This window comes from Manis pentadactyla, chromosome 13 (assembly GCF_030020395.1).
Source record: "Manis pentadactyla isolate mManPen7 chromosome 13, mManPen7.hap1, whole genome shotgun sequence".
NCBI lineage: Eukaryota > Metazoa > Chordata > Mammalia > Pholidota > Manidae > Manis > Manis pentadactyla.
This window is the reverse complement of record NC_080031.1, coordinates 45,001-58,462: the sequence shown is the minus strand read 5'-3', so window position 1 is coordinate 58,462 and position 13,462 is coordinate 45,001. Positions and strand designations below refer to the sequence as shown.

Below are 13,462 nucleotides of genomic sequence, written 5' to 3'. Positions count from 1 at the left end.
GATATGGTATGGGTATGTTTATTTTTGTACATCTAACACCGCATTGTAATTTGGTTGTGATGTGGTTGTCATAGCAATGCATAAAGTGTAGCACTGGCTGCCGTCATATTACATACTGCTGCATGGCTTTACAGCACAGTGCATCTCATACATCTGCTTATCTGTCTATAAGTATGATCTGTCCCTAAGATTTTTAATTGAATTGTATAAGCCTTATTGAAGGCCACTGTCCGAAAATTTGTGTTACTGATGTCAAAATGAAAGTTGGATTACTGTACAATCAGGTACAATTATGACCCATATTCTCCCATCTTTCCTGATGCAAAATTGCCATTGAATAGAATAAGAATTTTCAGTTAGGTTGATGAGAGAATATGAAATAGATTCGTGTTTTATAGCTAAATTTTAGAAGTGATATTAGAAATATCCCTTTGTGGGTACTAAAAAGAATTGATTAGACGTTACAACTTTTGATTTTTGAATTTTGAAATGAAATGAGATGATCAAACTAAGCTACTGGTAGTGCTTATCTTATTTTCATACTGTGCCTTTTAGATGCCCTTATGGCCAATGGTGCAGCTTTTATGGCTTTAAGTAGTGCATCAAGTAGCAGACATCAGTAAATAGGAGTATCCCGTTTTATTGGTATTGGTATATGAACCACATCTAAGCAAAGAGCAGAGAAAAGGAACAACGGAGGAAAACGATTCGGGTCACTTGTCAAAACAACCCAGTTGTACCTCTGTTAAGGAACCAAAATGAGAAGAGGCTGAGTACATGACTTTTTGCCGGTTTTATTTCTGTTCCCCTGTCCTATATGTTCATAACATCCCATTGTATTTATTTAGAAAGGTTCCACCGTTCTACAGGTGACTTTTTGACCCTTTGTGTAAATAGGAATTTTCCTATGTAATGTCAACTCTGTACTATAAGTAAATGTATTCTTTCATCTTTTTTATGAATTGATTTGCATTGTCTTTACTTGAAAGACAATGAAAGCTAAACTTTTACTAAAGATGGATAACTGTGAAGCATGGATGTTGATTTGAAACATTATTTTCTCTAGGACGATCCTTGCCGACATGGTAACTCGCCTCAGTGAAGAGTTGAGAAAAGGAAAAACGGAGAAAAACACTTATGACTTGTCCAAACTACCAACTTGTGGTTCCGTTAAGACACCGAAAAGAGAGGAGGCTGAGTATGTCACTTTTTGCCGGTATTATTTCTGTTCCCCTGTCCTATATGTTCATAACATCCCATTGTATTTGTTTAGAAAGGTTCCACCGTTCTACAGGTGACTTTTTGACCGTTTGTGTAAATAGGAATTTTCCTATGTAATGTCAACTCTGTACTATAAGTAAATGTATTCTTTCATCTTTTTTATGAATTGATTTGCATTGTCTTTACTTGAAAGACAATGAAAGCTAAACTTTTACTAAAGATGGATAACTGTGATGCATGGATGTTGATTTGAAACATTATTTTCTCTAGGACGATCCTTGCCGACATGGTAACTCGCCTCAGCGAAGAGTTGAGAAAAGGAAAAACGGAGAAAAACACTTATGACTTGTCCAAACTACCAACTTGTGGTTCCGTTAAGACACCGAAAAGAGAGGAGGCTGAGTATGTCACTTTTTGCCGGTATTATTTCTGTTCCCCTGTCCTATATGTTCATAACATCCCATTGTATTTGTTTAGAAAGGTTCCACCGTTCTACAGGTGACTTTTTGACCGTTTGTGTAAATAGGAATTTTCCTATGTAATGTCAACTCTGTACTATAAGTAAATGTATTCTTTCATCTTTTTTATGAATTGATTTGCATTGTCTTTACTTGAAAGACAATGAAAGCCAAACTTTTACTAAAGATGGATAACTGTGAAGCATGGATGTTGATTTGAAACATTATTTTCTCTAGGACGATCCTTGCCGACATGGTAACTCGCCTCAGTGAAGAGTTGAGAAAAGGAAAAACGGAGAAAAACACTTATGACTTGTCCAAACTACCAACTTGTGGTTCTGTTAAGACACCGAAAAGAGAGGAGGCTGAGTATGTCACTTTTTGCCGGTATTATTTCTGTTCCCCTGTCCTATATGTTCATAACATCCCATTGTATTTGTTTAGGAAAGGTTCCACCATACTACAGGTGACTTTTTTTTTTCTTTTTTTTTTTTGAGAGGGCATCTCTCATATTTATTGATCAAATGGTTGTTAACAACAATAAAATTCTGTATAGGGGACTCAATGCACAATCATTAATCAACCCCAAGCCTAATTCTCAGCAGTCTCCAATCTTCTGAAGCATGATGAACAAGTTCTTACATAGTGAATAAGTTCTTACATGGTGAACAGTGCAAGGGCAGTCATCACAGAAACTTTTGGTTTTGATCATGTATTATGAGCTATAAACAATCAGGTCAAATATGATTATTCGTTTGATTTTTATACTTGATTTATATGTGAATCCCACATTTCTCCCTTATTATTATTATTATTACTATTACTATTTTTAATAAAGTGCTGAAGTGGTAGGTAGATGTAAGATAAAGGTAGAAAACATAGTTTAGTGCTGTAAGAGGGCAGATGTAGATGATCAGGTGTGTGCCTATAGACTAAGTATTAATCCAAGCTAGAGAAGGGCAACAAAACATCCACGGATGCAGAAGATTTCTCTCAAAACAGTGGGGGTGAGGTTCTAAGCCTCACCTCTGTTGATCCCCAATTTCTCACCTGATGGCCCCCCTGCGACTGTGCCTGTCTTAGGTTGTTCCTCCCTTTAGGAATCTTACCCGTCTCTGGCTAACCAGTCATCTTCCGGGGCCATACAGGGAAATGTAAAGTTGGTAAGTGAGAGAGAAGCAATATTGTTTGAAAAGGTTAGCTTTTTACTTCTTTGCATATTTATGCCCTGTGGCTTCTATCCCCAGCATTTGTCTTGAGGTATCTTTAGCACTTGGAAGAATTATGATACTTGGTAATTTCGATATGAGGCACGAATTCTACTTAGGGGTTGTAATTATGAAGGAAGAAGAGAAGCTATAGAAGTAGCAGATGGAAGAAAACATGGGAAGATTGATTTTTTCTTTGACATATCATCTTGTAGAGTAACATAAGCATGATAGGTTTTAAACTACTAATTAAATTGTGCACACACATTAACATAATAGGAATACAGCTACATAACAAAAGCAGACCTACAATTACCAGCCATCTCCAGTGAAACCAAAAAAACCAGTTAGGCACCCTAGGCATTTGTGAAAACTTATCAATGATATGATGAATATTGTCTAACTGAATTTGAATAGTTTGAGAAAAATCAGACAAATTAAAACAACACATTCCTGGGAACCTACAGTTGACTTTTTGACCGTTTGTATAAATAGGAATTTTCCTATGTAATGTCAACTCTGTACTATAAGTAAATGTATTCTTTCATCTTTTTTATGAATTGATTTGCATTGTCTTTACTTGAAAGACAATGAAAGCTAAACTTTTACTAAAGATGGATAACTGTGAAGCATGGATGTTGATTTGAAACATTATTTTCTCTAGGACGATCCTTGCCGACATGGTAACTCGCCTCAGTGAAGAGTTGAGAAAAGGAAAAACGGAGAAAAACACTTATGACTTGTCCAAACTACCAACTTGTGGTTCCGTTAAGACACCGAAAAGAGAGGAGGCTGAGTATGTCACTTTTTGCCGGTATTATTTCTGTTTCCCTGTCCTATATGTTCATAACATCCCATTGTATTTATTTAGAAAGGTCCACCGTTCTACAGGTGACTTTTTGACCGTTTGTGTAAATAGGAATTTTCCTATGTAATGTCAACTCTGTACTATAAGTAAATGTATTCTTTCATGTGTTTTTATGAATTAATTTGCATTGTCTTTACTTGGAAGAGAATGAAAGCTAAGCTTTTACTAAAATAGATAACTCTAAAGCATGGATATTGATTTCAAACATTATTTTCTCTAGTACGAACCTTAATGAAATGGAAACTCATCTAAGCAAAGAGCAGAGAAAAGGAACAACGGAGGAAAATGATTCAGGTCGCTTGTCAAAACAACCCAGTTGTATCTCTGTTAAGGAACCGAAACAAAAGGAGTCTCTGTACCTGACTAATTGCCGGTATTATTTCTGTTCCCCTGTCCTGTATGTTCATAACATCCCATTGTATTTGTTTAGAAACCTTCCACCATATTAAAGGTGACTTTTTGACCGTTTGTGTAAATAGAAATTTTCTTATGTAATGTCAACTCTGTACTCTAAGTAAATGTATTCTTTCATCCTTTACATGAATTGATTTGCATTGTCTTTACTTGAAAGAGAATGAAAGCTAAACTTTTTCTAAAGATGGGTAACTCTGAAGCATGGATGTTGATTTGAAACATTATGTTCTCTAGTTTTGTCTTTGCTGAAATGGTAAATCGCCTCTGTGAAAAGTTGATAAAAGAAAAAATGGAGGCAAACACTTGTGACTTGAAAGAACTACCACCTTTTACTTATTCTAAGGAACTGATAGAGAACCCGGACCTCTACCAGGACATGACTTTTTCGTGGTATTATTTCTGTTCCCCTGTCCTATGTGTTCATAACATCTCCCATTGTATTTGTTTAGAAAACTTCCACCATATTACAGGTGACTTTTTGACAGTTTTTGTGAGTGGAAATTTTCCTATGTAATGTCAACTCTGTACTATAAGTAAATGTAGTCTTTCATCTTCTTTATGAATTAATTTGCATTGTCTTTACTTGAAAGAGAATGAAAGCTAAACTTTTACTAAAGATGGATAACTCTGAAGCATGGATGTTGATTCGAAACATTATTTTCTCTAGGATGATCCTCACTGATATGCATACTCGCCTCAGCGAAGCATTGAGAAAAAAGAAAACAGAGGAAAACACCTGTGACTGGGCCAAACTACCAACTTTTAGTTCCGTTAAGACAACGAAACGAGAACACTCTAAGGACCTGACTCTTTGCGGGTATTATTTCTGTTCCCCTGTCCTGTATGTTCATAACATGCCCTTGTATTTGTTTAGAAACCTTCCACCATACTAAAGGTGACTTTGGGACCGTTTGTGTAAATAGGAATTTTCCTATGTAATGTCAACTCTGTACTATAAGTAAATGTATTCTTTCATGTGTTTTTATGAATTAATTTGCATTGCAAGAGAATGAAAGCTATAGATAACCCTAAAGCATGGATATTGATTTCAAACATTATTTTCTCTAGTAAGAACCTTAATGAAATAGAAACTCATCTCAGCAAAGAGCAGAGAAAAAGAAAAAGGGAGGAAAACACTTCTGGTAACTCGTCAGAACCAAGTTTTACTTGTGTTAAGAAAGCAAAACGAGATGACTGTAAGGACCTGTGCAGGTATTATTTCTCTTCCCCTGTCCTATATGTTCATAACATCCCACTGTATCTGTTTAGAAACCTTCCACTATATATTAAAGGTGACTTTTTGACAGTTTGCGTAAATAAGAATTTTCCTATATAATGTCAACTCTGTACTATAAGTAAATATTCATTCGTCTTTTTTTATGAATTAATTTGCATTGTGTTTACTTGAAAGAGAATAAAAGCTAAACTTTTACTAAAGATAGATAACTCTAAAGCATGGATATTGATTTCAAATATTATTTTCTCTAGTATGATCCTTACCGAAATAGAAAATCATGAGGATGCATGGCCTTTTCGTCTTCCTGTAAACTTGAACTTTGTTCCTGGTTATACCAAAGTTATTAAGAAGCCTATGGATTTTTCCACAATTAGAGAGAAATTAATTAGTGGACAGTAAGTACATCATTTCTGTTCAGTGTTATTGAATGTTATGTGCTCAGTACTCTTACGGTGAGCCAAGAATACATCAATTACAAGCCCTGTCTTTAGAGACAGGATATATATGTGTGGTTAAGGTAGTATGATATGGAAGACCAGTCAATTAAAATTATATCAGTAATTAGAAATAGTGTAATAAAGCTGTTTTGACTTTGGAAGGCCACCAAACCCAGCCTGGGAGTTAAGGAAAAGTATCAGGGAAGCCTCCCAAAGTGACTACGTGACATGTAAGCTGGAGCTTATATTGTGCATCATTGGGATATCAATACCATTTCATGTGCATTTAACAAAAATTGATTTCATAATATTTTCAGATTATTATAAGATGGATCATTGTTAATTTTAAGTAATGAAAGCTTTACAATGAATCATAGATTACAAAAAAGGCCTGTGTTAAAAGTAGAAGAAAATTATTTGCTCCTCTCTACCATATGGTCTTTGTGATCCTATCGAAAGGTAAAGTGGCTTCCTGGTCACAGTTAATGATTTTTGTTAAAACGACTTCAGACTCCTGCCAGGGAGTGACCACTGTCAGTGGGCTTTAGTTGGTTCTGGATACTGGACTCCTGTGGAACCACAGGAAGGAATGAGGCTGTTTGTTTACAGAACAAACCCACATAAAGCATTTCACGTGAGAATGGCCAGGAGCCGTGGAGCTGCATGGGCCCTCTACTCCATTCTCCCCGCTCCCTTTATTCCTATATACTGCTTTTGGTTAATGTAGCTTGTGCCCATAACTGCAGGCAAATTCACCAGTAATTCTGGAGAAAAAAGGAACTTTACATGAAAAAGAACCATAAAATATATTTTGATTACATTCTTACTGTGTTTTTTAAAAGCATTATTTAACAGTGTATTAATTGATCCCTCCTGGATATTCCTTGGGAGAAAATGACCGTGTTCTATAATTTATATTCAATTTAGAAGTGTTGATTAGAACTTAACTCATTAGTGACCAACATTCTTATATGTATCAAAGGATTTAAGAAGTTGACAAAATGACTAATTTATTTGTTTGTAGGCTGAAATGCCAGTCTTTCAAAAGATTCTATTTACCTTTTAAAAAATTAAAATTCAGAAAACATTTAAGACTGTTAAAATATTGGTTCTAATATGAACCAAACAGCAGAAGCTGGTGTCTAGATAGGAACTAGTTCTTTTGCTCAGATGTTTAGGTGGGTAGCACATGGCTAGGACAGACTTACACAGGAAGACTTTACCAGTGTTTAAATCAACTCTTGACTTTATCTTCTGCGATTCTCCAGTTCCTGGGTGGAGGATGAACTTCAGCCTCAAAATCCCCAAAACACACAGGTTCAAACATTAAAATAGAGCTTAGACATTACCAAAAATTGGAGCTCCCTTTTGAGAACGAGTACTGGTGAATGGTGGAGGAACATAGCAGAGGGAGGCAGGCAGAGGGGAGCAGTTCTGTATGATCCTGTTCATGACGCCAGCTGTGTTGGAGGCAAAATTCAGTGGATTCAAGGTCCTCTAACTTCAAATTGTTTGATTAAGCCCAAACTAATGAGCTGGAAACAAAACTCACAACAATATTTCAAATATTTAAATCAGAAATTTATAGAACAGAGGGGAGGAGGTGCCTAGTTTAATGAATCTGGGTTCTGTCAGCTGCCCTGTCCTGTGAAGGGACGGCAGAGATGTGAGCACCGCACTCACCGCACCTAGAATCTCACCGAGAATTCTTTCCTGGATTCCAGTCTCCCTGGCCTGACATTAATCATTAACCTTTTCTTGTAGTAAGGAAGAGTCTAAAGAGCGAAATATTTCTCAGAGTAATATTAAAATATTTTATAAAAACTATTCTCATATGTTGTATGATTCTATTTTTATGAAATACCCAGAATAGGTAAATCCATAGAGACAGAAAAACAGATTAGTTGTTTCTGGGGACTGGGATAGGGAGGAATGGAGAGTAACTGTTTGATTGGTTGGGTATGAGGTTTCACTTTAGGGTAATGACAATGTTTTGAAACTAAATAGAGGTGGTGGTAGTAGAATGTGTGGAATATACCAAGTGCCACTGAATTATCTACCTTAAAATGGCCAATTTTATGTTATGTGAATGTCACCTGAATAAAAATAATAATTCCCAGAAGGATAGGAAAATGGGTGAGGTTACATTAGTACTGACTTAATTCTCTTATTATTGCATATATCATGAGAGAGTGAAAAAGACTATACAAGGTATTTGATGAAAGAAATAGTTCCACTTTTACCAGGTCTCAGAGCTCCCGTGTGTACTTCATAGGTATTTCTAAAAGGTAAATTAGTGTTCAGCTTATCATCATATATTAGAATTACTTTAAATTTGGATATCCAAAAGCCCTCCTTCAAAATATATTGATTTGGCTTGAGTTGGCTTGAAACAAGGCCAACCTTGAAACAAGGCTACCAAAAAGCTTAGGCAGGTGCATTCACCATTCTGTCTTCTCTGTGCTCTTACAGAGAAAGAGAATCAGGTTTATCGCACCAAAAAAGCACAGACGCCACAGTGCTTCCAATGGAAGGGCAGATCCTCGTAGTGTTTCTCTGTGAAGGGATAACACGTGCTGTTTTGTTGTTGGGATCATCATAATCCATTGCTTGAGAAAACAGCACGGTTGAAAAGAGAAGAGAAAGAGGAAATGGGGAAGATTTAACACAGAGTGGCCTGTCCTGGGATGTACGTGAAGGGTCCAGGGCAGCTGTAATGTGTATCGTGCATAGGAGGCATTGACATTATTTCTAATGAAACTAAGTTGTTTTGGATGTGGGTCATAGGGTACTACAAGTGCTACAATTGGTCAGAAAAGTTAAACTAGTCAAGTGGAATGAGTTCTGGGCTGGAACTGTGATTTAAGTCAAACCGGAAATTGGATGGGGGGAGAAATGCTAGTTAGTTGAAATATATCTTGATCTTCTGAGAAATCTGTTTTTTCCATTTAACCTGTCTATATCCTTTATAGTCCAGAACACATGTAAGTTTTAAAATGTTCCATTTGTAAGAGGATATAAGGTGTTTTATTTCTGCTTAAATGCAATTATCTTTTTTTCTCTTACCTTTTCAGTTTTACTTTTTATTTTACCTTTTATTATCATTTCATTTGTTTACAAAACAAAGCCACCCTACAAAAGAACCTCTAAATCATGTGTTTTCTTTCAGGTATCCAAACCTGGAATCCTTTGCTGTCGATGTCAGGCTTGTTTTTGACAACTGTGAAGCATTTAATCAAGATGATTCTGATACAGGCAGAGCTGGCCACAGTATGAGGAGGTATTTTGAGAAAAAGTGGACAGATATTCTCAAAGTGAGCCGAAGCTACAATAATCTCTTTTTTCCTTTTCAATAAGGGCGAATAAGACCAGCAATGTCAACTATATTTTACATAAATGTGCAAGGCACACGCATAATGACTTTTTATCTTAGTAAAAGTATCTCACACAAAAACAGTATCAGAAAAATGATACCATTTTTAAAGGCTTCACTCCTGCAACAACCAAGGCCCTTGGTTATTGGTTTGTGTGATTTATCAGCTAATTTAGGTAGAACAGGGAAGCACACCCAAAGAATTTTCAAAGGTAAAGGTGTTACAGAGTAACAGCAATTAAAATATATCAAATCGCACTGAATATTCAACACCAGAGCTCTAATGTGGGAGATGGTTCTCCTTTCCCTCTCAATAAATATCTACTTTTCCTTTTTTTAATTTTGTAAGTGTATTTTTTAGTGAATGTATTTAATTTTATGAATTATTCATGATTAAACCACATTCAGAATCTTCGTTTTCTGTGAAAAGGAGAAACTAGAAAATTGCTTTAAATCTTGAAAATACAAGGAATGTTTTAGGAGGAATGTCTCCGAGCAGGATGGACCCCTTGTGGCCAGGCCTTTACTCAGGTGTCTGGCCCTCCTAGTGCTGAGTGGCCCTGGGCCTGCCCTGGTGGTGGCCCCACAGTGGGTGGGCGTGGATTCTCGGGGCAGGAGTGCACTGACCCAGGGCACCAGGAGCCAGGCTGGCTGTTTCCCGCCCCCTCCCAGTCTGCTCCCTGGGATGTCCATGGGGCAACTAGCCCTGTAACTGTGCCCGTCATGCCCGCTGAGCCTCCCAGACCAGACAGGTCTTTGGGGTTGCCAGTGGGTTGAGGTCTCCACACCTCTCTGGGGCCTTGTCCCACTGTGGCTGCAGGAGTTCTGGGGTTGGCCGAGGTCAACCACTCCTGCCCAACTGCCACCTGCTTCTCTGCTCCCTCCACTTAGGCCCATCAGCTCCCACCTTCACCCCACCCAGTCCCCTTTCCCTCCCCTCCCTCTTCCCTCCCTTCACCCTCCGTTCCCCCTGTGCCCATGGTGGTCCTGTGCTCATGGGGGTCCTGCCCATGGACCTCTGTTCTCATGGGGGCCCCTCTGCTCATGGAGCCCTGTGCTCACGGGCCGTGTTTTCATGGGGGGCTCATGTGCCTCAGCAGCTCATTTGGGGAGTGCGGCTTTGTCTTTTGGTCAGGTTTTAATCCCCCTGGTTGCCTGACCTGGGGTTAGGGAGGCATGTGTCCCACTCCAGTCCCCATCTGAAGCCCCACATCCCTGCGTTGTCCCTCTGTCCCAGGTCTGAGGCCTTGATTTGGGGAGCAGCTCTGGTGCGGTGAACAGTGGGAAGAGCTCTGGGCCCTTGGTACACCTCTGTGCAAGTTGGGGCCATTGCAGGCTCATCAGAGCCTGGTGGGGACCCACTGGTGTGCAGAGCTGTGGGATCACCCATGTCAAGCAGCTGGTTCATTTCGGGGTTTTTAGCATCTCTTCCAGGTCTGGTCCCCTCCAACTCAGCCAAGCCCCTCTCCTGCATTTGCCTTGATTTGGGGGCTGGATCACACATGACGGTGGGCTCCTGGCAAAGACACTCTCTCCGGGTACCCCTTCCACGTGTCCTGCTCTCCCCACTCCAGGTGCTGGCGTTTAGCAAAATCCACAGCCCTTTCCTCTGAAAGACTTAGAGCCTCTGCCCCAGACAGTAAAGCCACATTACAGTAAGGTTTGTTTACACATTTACTAGGAAGAAAAAGTACAGTGTGAACTTGGCCATAAAGAAAGAGTATTTTTAATTGTAGTTAAAAGCATAGAACACAAAATGTACCCTCCCAACAGTATTTAAGCACATTTTAGGACCATTGACTGTATCCCACTGTTGGGGAACAGATCTCCAGAACATTGTCATCTAGTAGAGCCGAACTTTGTCCCTATGGAACGGCTCCCCACTTCCCTCCCCAGACCCTGGCAACTGGCCCCTGCTTTTGTTTCTGTGATTTTGATGATGGCAGGTATCCCCTATGAATGGAATCATACAGGACTTGTCCCTCTGTGTCTGGCTTGTCACACTCAGCATCATGTCCTCATGTTGTGACATGTGATGGGATTTCTTTCTTTAAGGCTGAACAGTGTTCCACTGTGTGTTTGTACCATGTTTCCTTTGCCCATTTGCCAGCAGACACTTGTGTTGTTTCCACTGCTTGGCCACCACTGTGAATAATGCTGCAGTGAACATGGCTGTGCAGATGTCTCTGAGATACCGCTTCCAGTTCTTTTGGATATGTACCCAGAAGTCTCATTGCTAGGTGATGATGGTAATTGTATGTTCAGTGTTTTGAGGAATCACCGTACTGTCTTTCACAGCAGCTGCACCATTTTACATTCCTGCCAGCAGTGCACACGGCCTCCGGTTTCTCCACCTACATTTGTCTTTTGGTTTTTGATAGTGGTTGTCCTACTGGGAGGAAGACGGCATGTCACTGTGGTTTTGGTTTGCTTTTCTGTCATGATGACAGGTGTCAGCACCTTTTCATACGTCTGTTGGCCAACTGTGCTTCTCATTGGAGAAATGTCTCTTCTGGTCCTTTGTCCACATTACAGGTAGGCTGCCTGGGATCCCCGCATCTCCTGCGGGTCTCCTTCCCACTGAGCGGCTTGTTTCCACTGTGCAGAGCTTCTCAGTACGCTGTGACCTCCTTTGTCTAGTGTTGCTGTTGTTAACTTGTGCTTAAATGTCCTTCTGATCACCTGAGATAAAGGCAGGGATGACTGCACCAAGTTCATCACATTCATCTCAAAGGAATCGACACCATTAGTTAGGTAAGAATGCCTTATCAAGCATGAACATACAATGTTTGCTGAGAATTTTTGTTGTTTATTTTGACATAATGATAGCCTTTTAGAAGGGCAACAATAGGTTACCAACAGATCTTATGCATCATCCATTCACAGTCTCCAAGTCTCAGCATATTATGTTAACCTGATGCTGCATCAGAGCACAGAGGAGGGCATGCTGTTTCCCTGGCTATGTTTTCATGTCTGCAATAATACATTACATAAACCAGATGGCTTCTAACAGCAGGGATTTATCTTCTTTCAGTTCTGGAGACCACACGTCCAAACTCGAGGTGTGGGCAGGGCCATGCTCCCTCCTCAGGCTCCAGGGGAGGCTCCTTCTGGCTTCTTCTAGCTCCTGGGGGGCTCCAGGTGGCCCTGTGAGTGTGGCCACATCCCTCTCATCTCTGCCTCTGTGTCCACATGGCTTCTCCTCTGTGTCTGGGTCTCTCCTCTTCTGACTCCTATAAGGGTACCAGTCACTAGATTACTGGCCACCCTCATCCAGGATGACCTCATATCAGATTTTGCAGTTAATCCCATCTGCAAACACCCTTTTCCCAAATAAGGTCCCATTCACATGTTCTGGGGGAATATCATTTTTGGGCCCAGAAAATCACCCTTTATTTTAGGAGATGGCCAGGGCCCTATATTGACTGACACTGCCAGCAACTGTGTGGGATGGGGGTGGGGGCAGAATGAGGACCCTGGCAGCGCCTTTGATGGGAGGGATCAAGGCTGGGCTCAGTCAAAAAGTGACTTTCTACCTTGAGGCTCAAAGCACTTAGGCCACCCTTTCTCTCAGCAAAAGGGACCCAGCACTGAGTCCAGAGTAGTTACCTCAGAAAGCATCTTCTGGAATCTTGCCATTAATAGCATTATGGCACCAATCATTACAGGTATAGAAGAATCAGTCGCTGGACAAAATGACAGCACTGTCACTTTAGGCTCAGCAAGGCTAAAGCAGGAGTGTTTGAAGCAGGAAAGCTTGGACAATTGAGAAAGTTGGTTGTCAAGGAAATGGAGCAGGCCTGTTAAGGTTGTCAAGGAAACTTCTCAGAGCAGAAGGCAGGAATTGGGGAGCTGGACTCCCTGTGGCCCTCCTAAAGGTGCCACTGCTTTTAAGCAACATTATCTGAATGATGAGCTGAGAGTCATCTTTTCAGTGTGATTCAGTCATCTTCTCTGGTTTCAGAACTGTGGGTTAAATCAAGCCTTATTTTCTGTTACAGTTGGAGACAGGCTTGCAAAGCACCTTTCTTTTTAGGGCCAAAGGCTGCTACTGCAACAGAGGGTGCCAGCACATGAGGGGCTGAGAGGTCAAGGGCCACTCCCTCCACACAAGCGCCTGGGGCAGGTGGGTCTCAGAGTCCCGCTGTGTCCATCTTGTTTTTCCTTCTTCCTCCAGGCTGGAGGGTCACGGCCAGCAGGGGTTATAGGGCTGCCAGTGTGACCATGTGGGAACTGCATCCTTTAT

At 40.3% G+C, this 13,462-nt stretch overlaps 1 protein-coding gene and 1 long non-coding RNA gene across 3 annotated transcripts; both read left to right on the top strand.

Moving 5' to 3' along the window:
• The first annotated feature begins 983 nt into the window (after nucleotides 1–983).
• Nucleotides 984–4,643, top strand: LOC130680458 (uncharacterized). The gene is made up of 6 exons (XM_057491074.1): nucleotides 984–1,198; nucleotides 1,492–1,623; nucleotides 1,917–2,048; nucleotides 3,552–3,701; nucleotides 4,404–4,559; nucleotides 4,640–4,643. Exons 1-6 carry the CDS (start codon nucleotides 1,083–1,085, stop codon nucleotides 4,641–4,643), a joined length of 690 nt encoding a protein of 229 aa, XP_057347057.1. The 5' UTR covers nucleotides 984–1,082.
• Nucleotides 4,644–4,864: 221 nt separating this feature from the next.
• On the top strand, nucleotides 4,865–9,556 carry LOC130680303 (uncharacterized). Of its 2 annotated transcripts, none has more exons than XR_008993258.1 (4): nucleotides 4,865–4,986; nucleotides 5,238–5,381; nucleotides 5,658–5,801; nucleotides 9,013–9,556. It is a non-coding gene; the product is annotated as an uncharacterized LOC130680303 (long non-coding RNA). The 2 variants fall into 2 exon arrangements; XR_008993257.1 differs by having other exon boundaries at nucleotides 8,316–9,556.
• The last annotated feature ends 3,906 nt before the right edge of the window (nucleotides 9,557–13,462 follow it).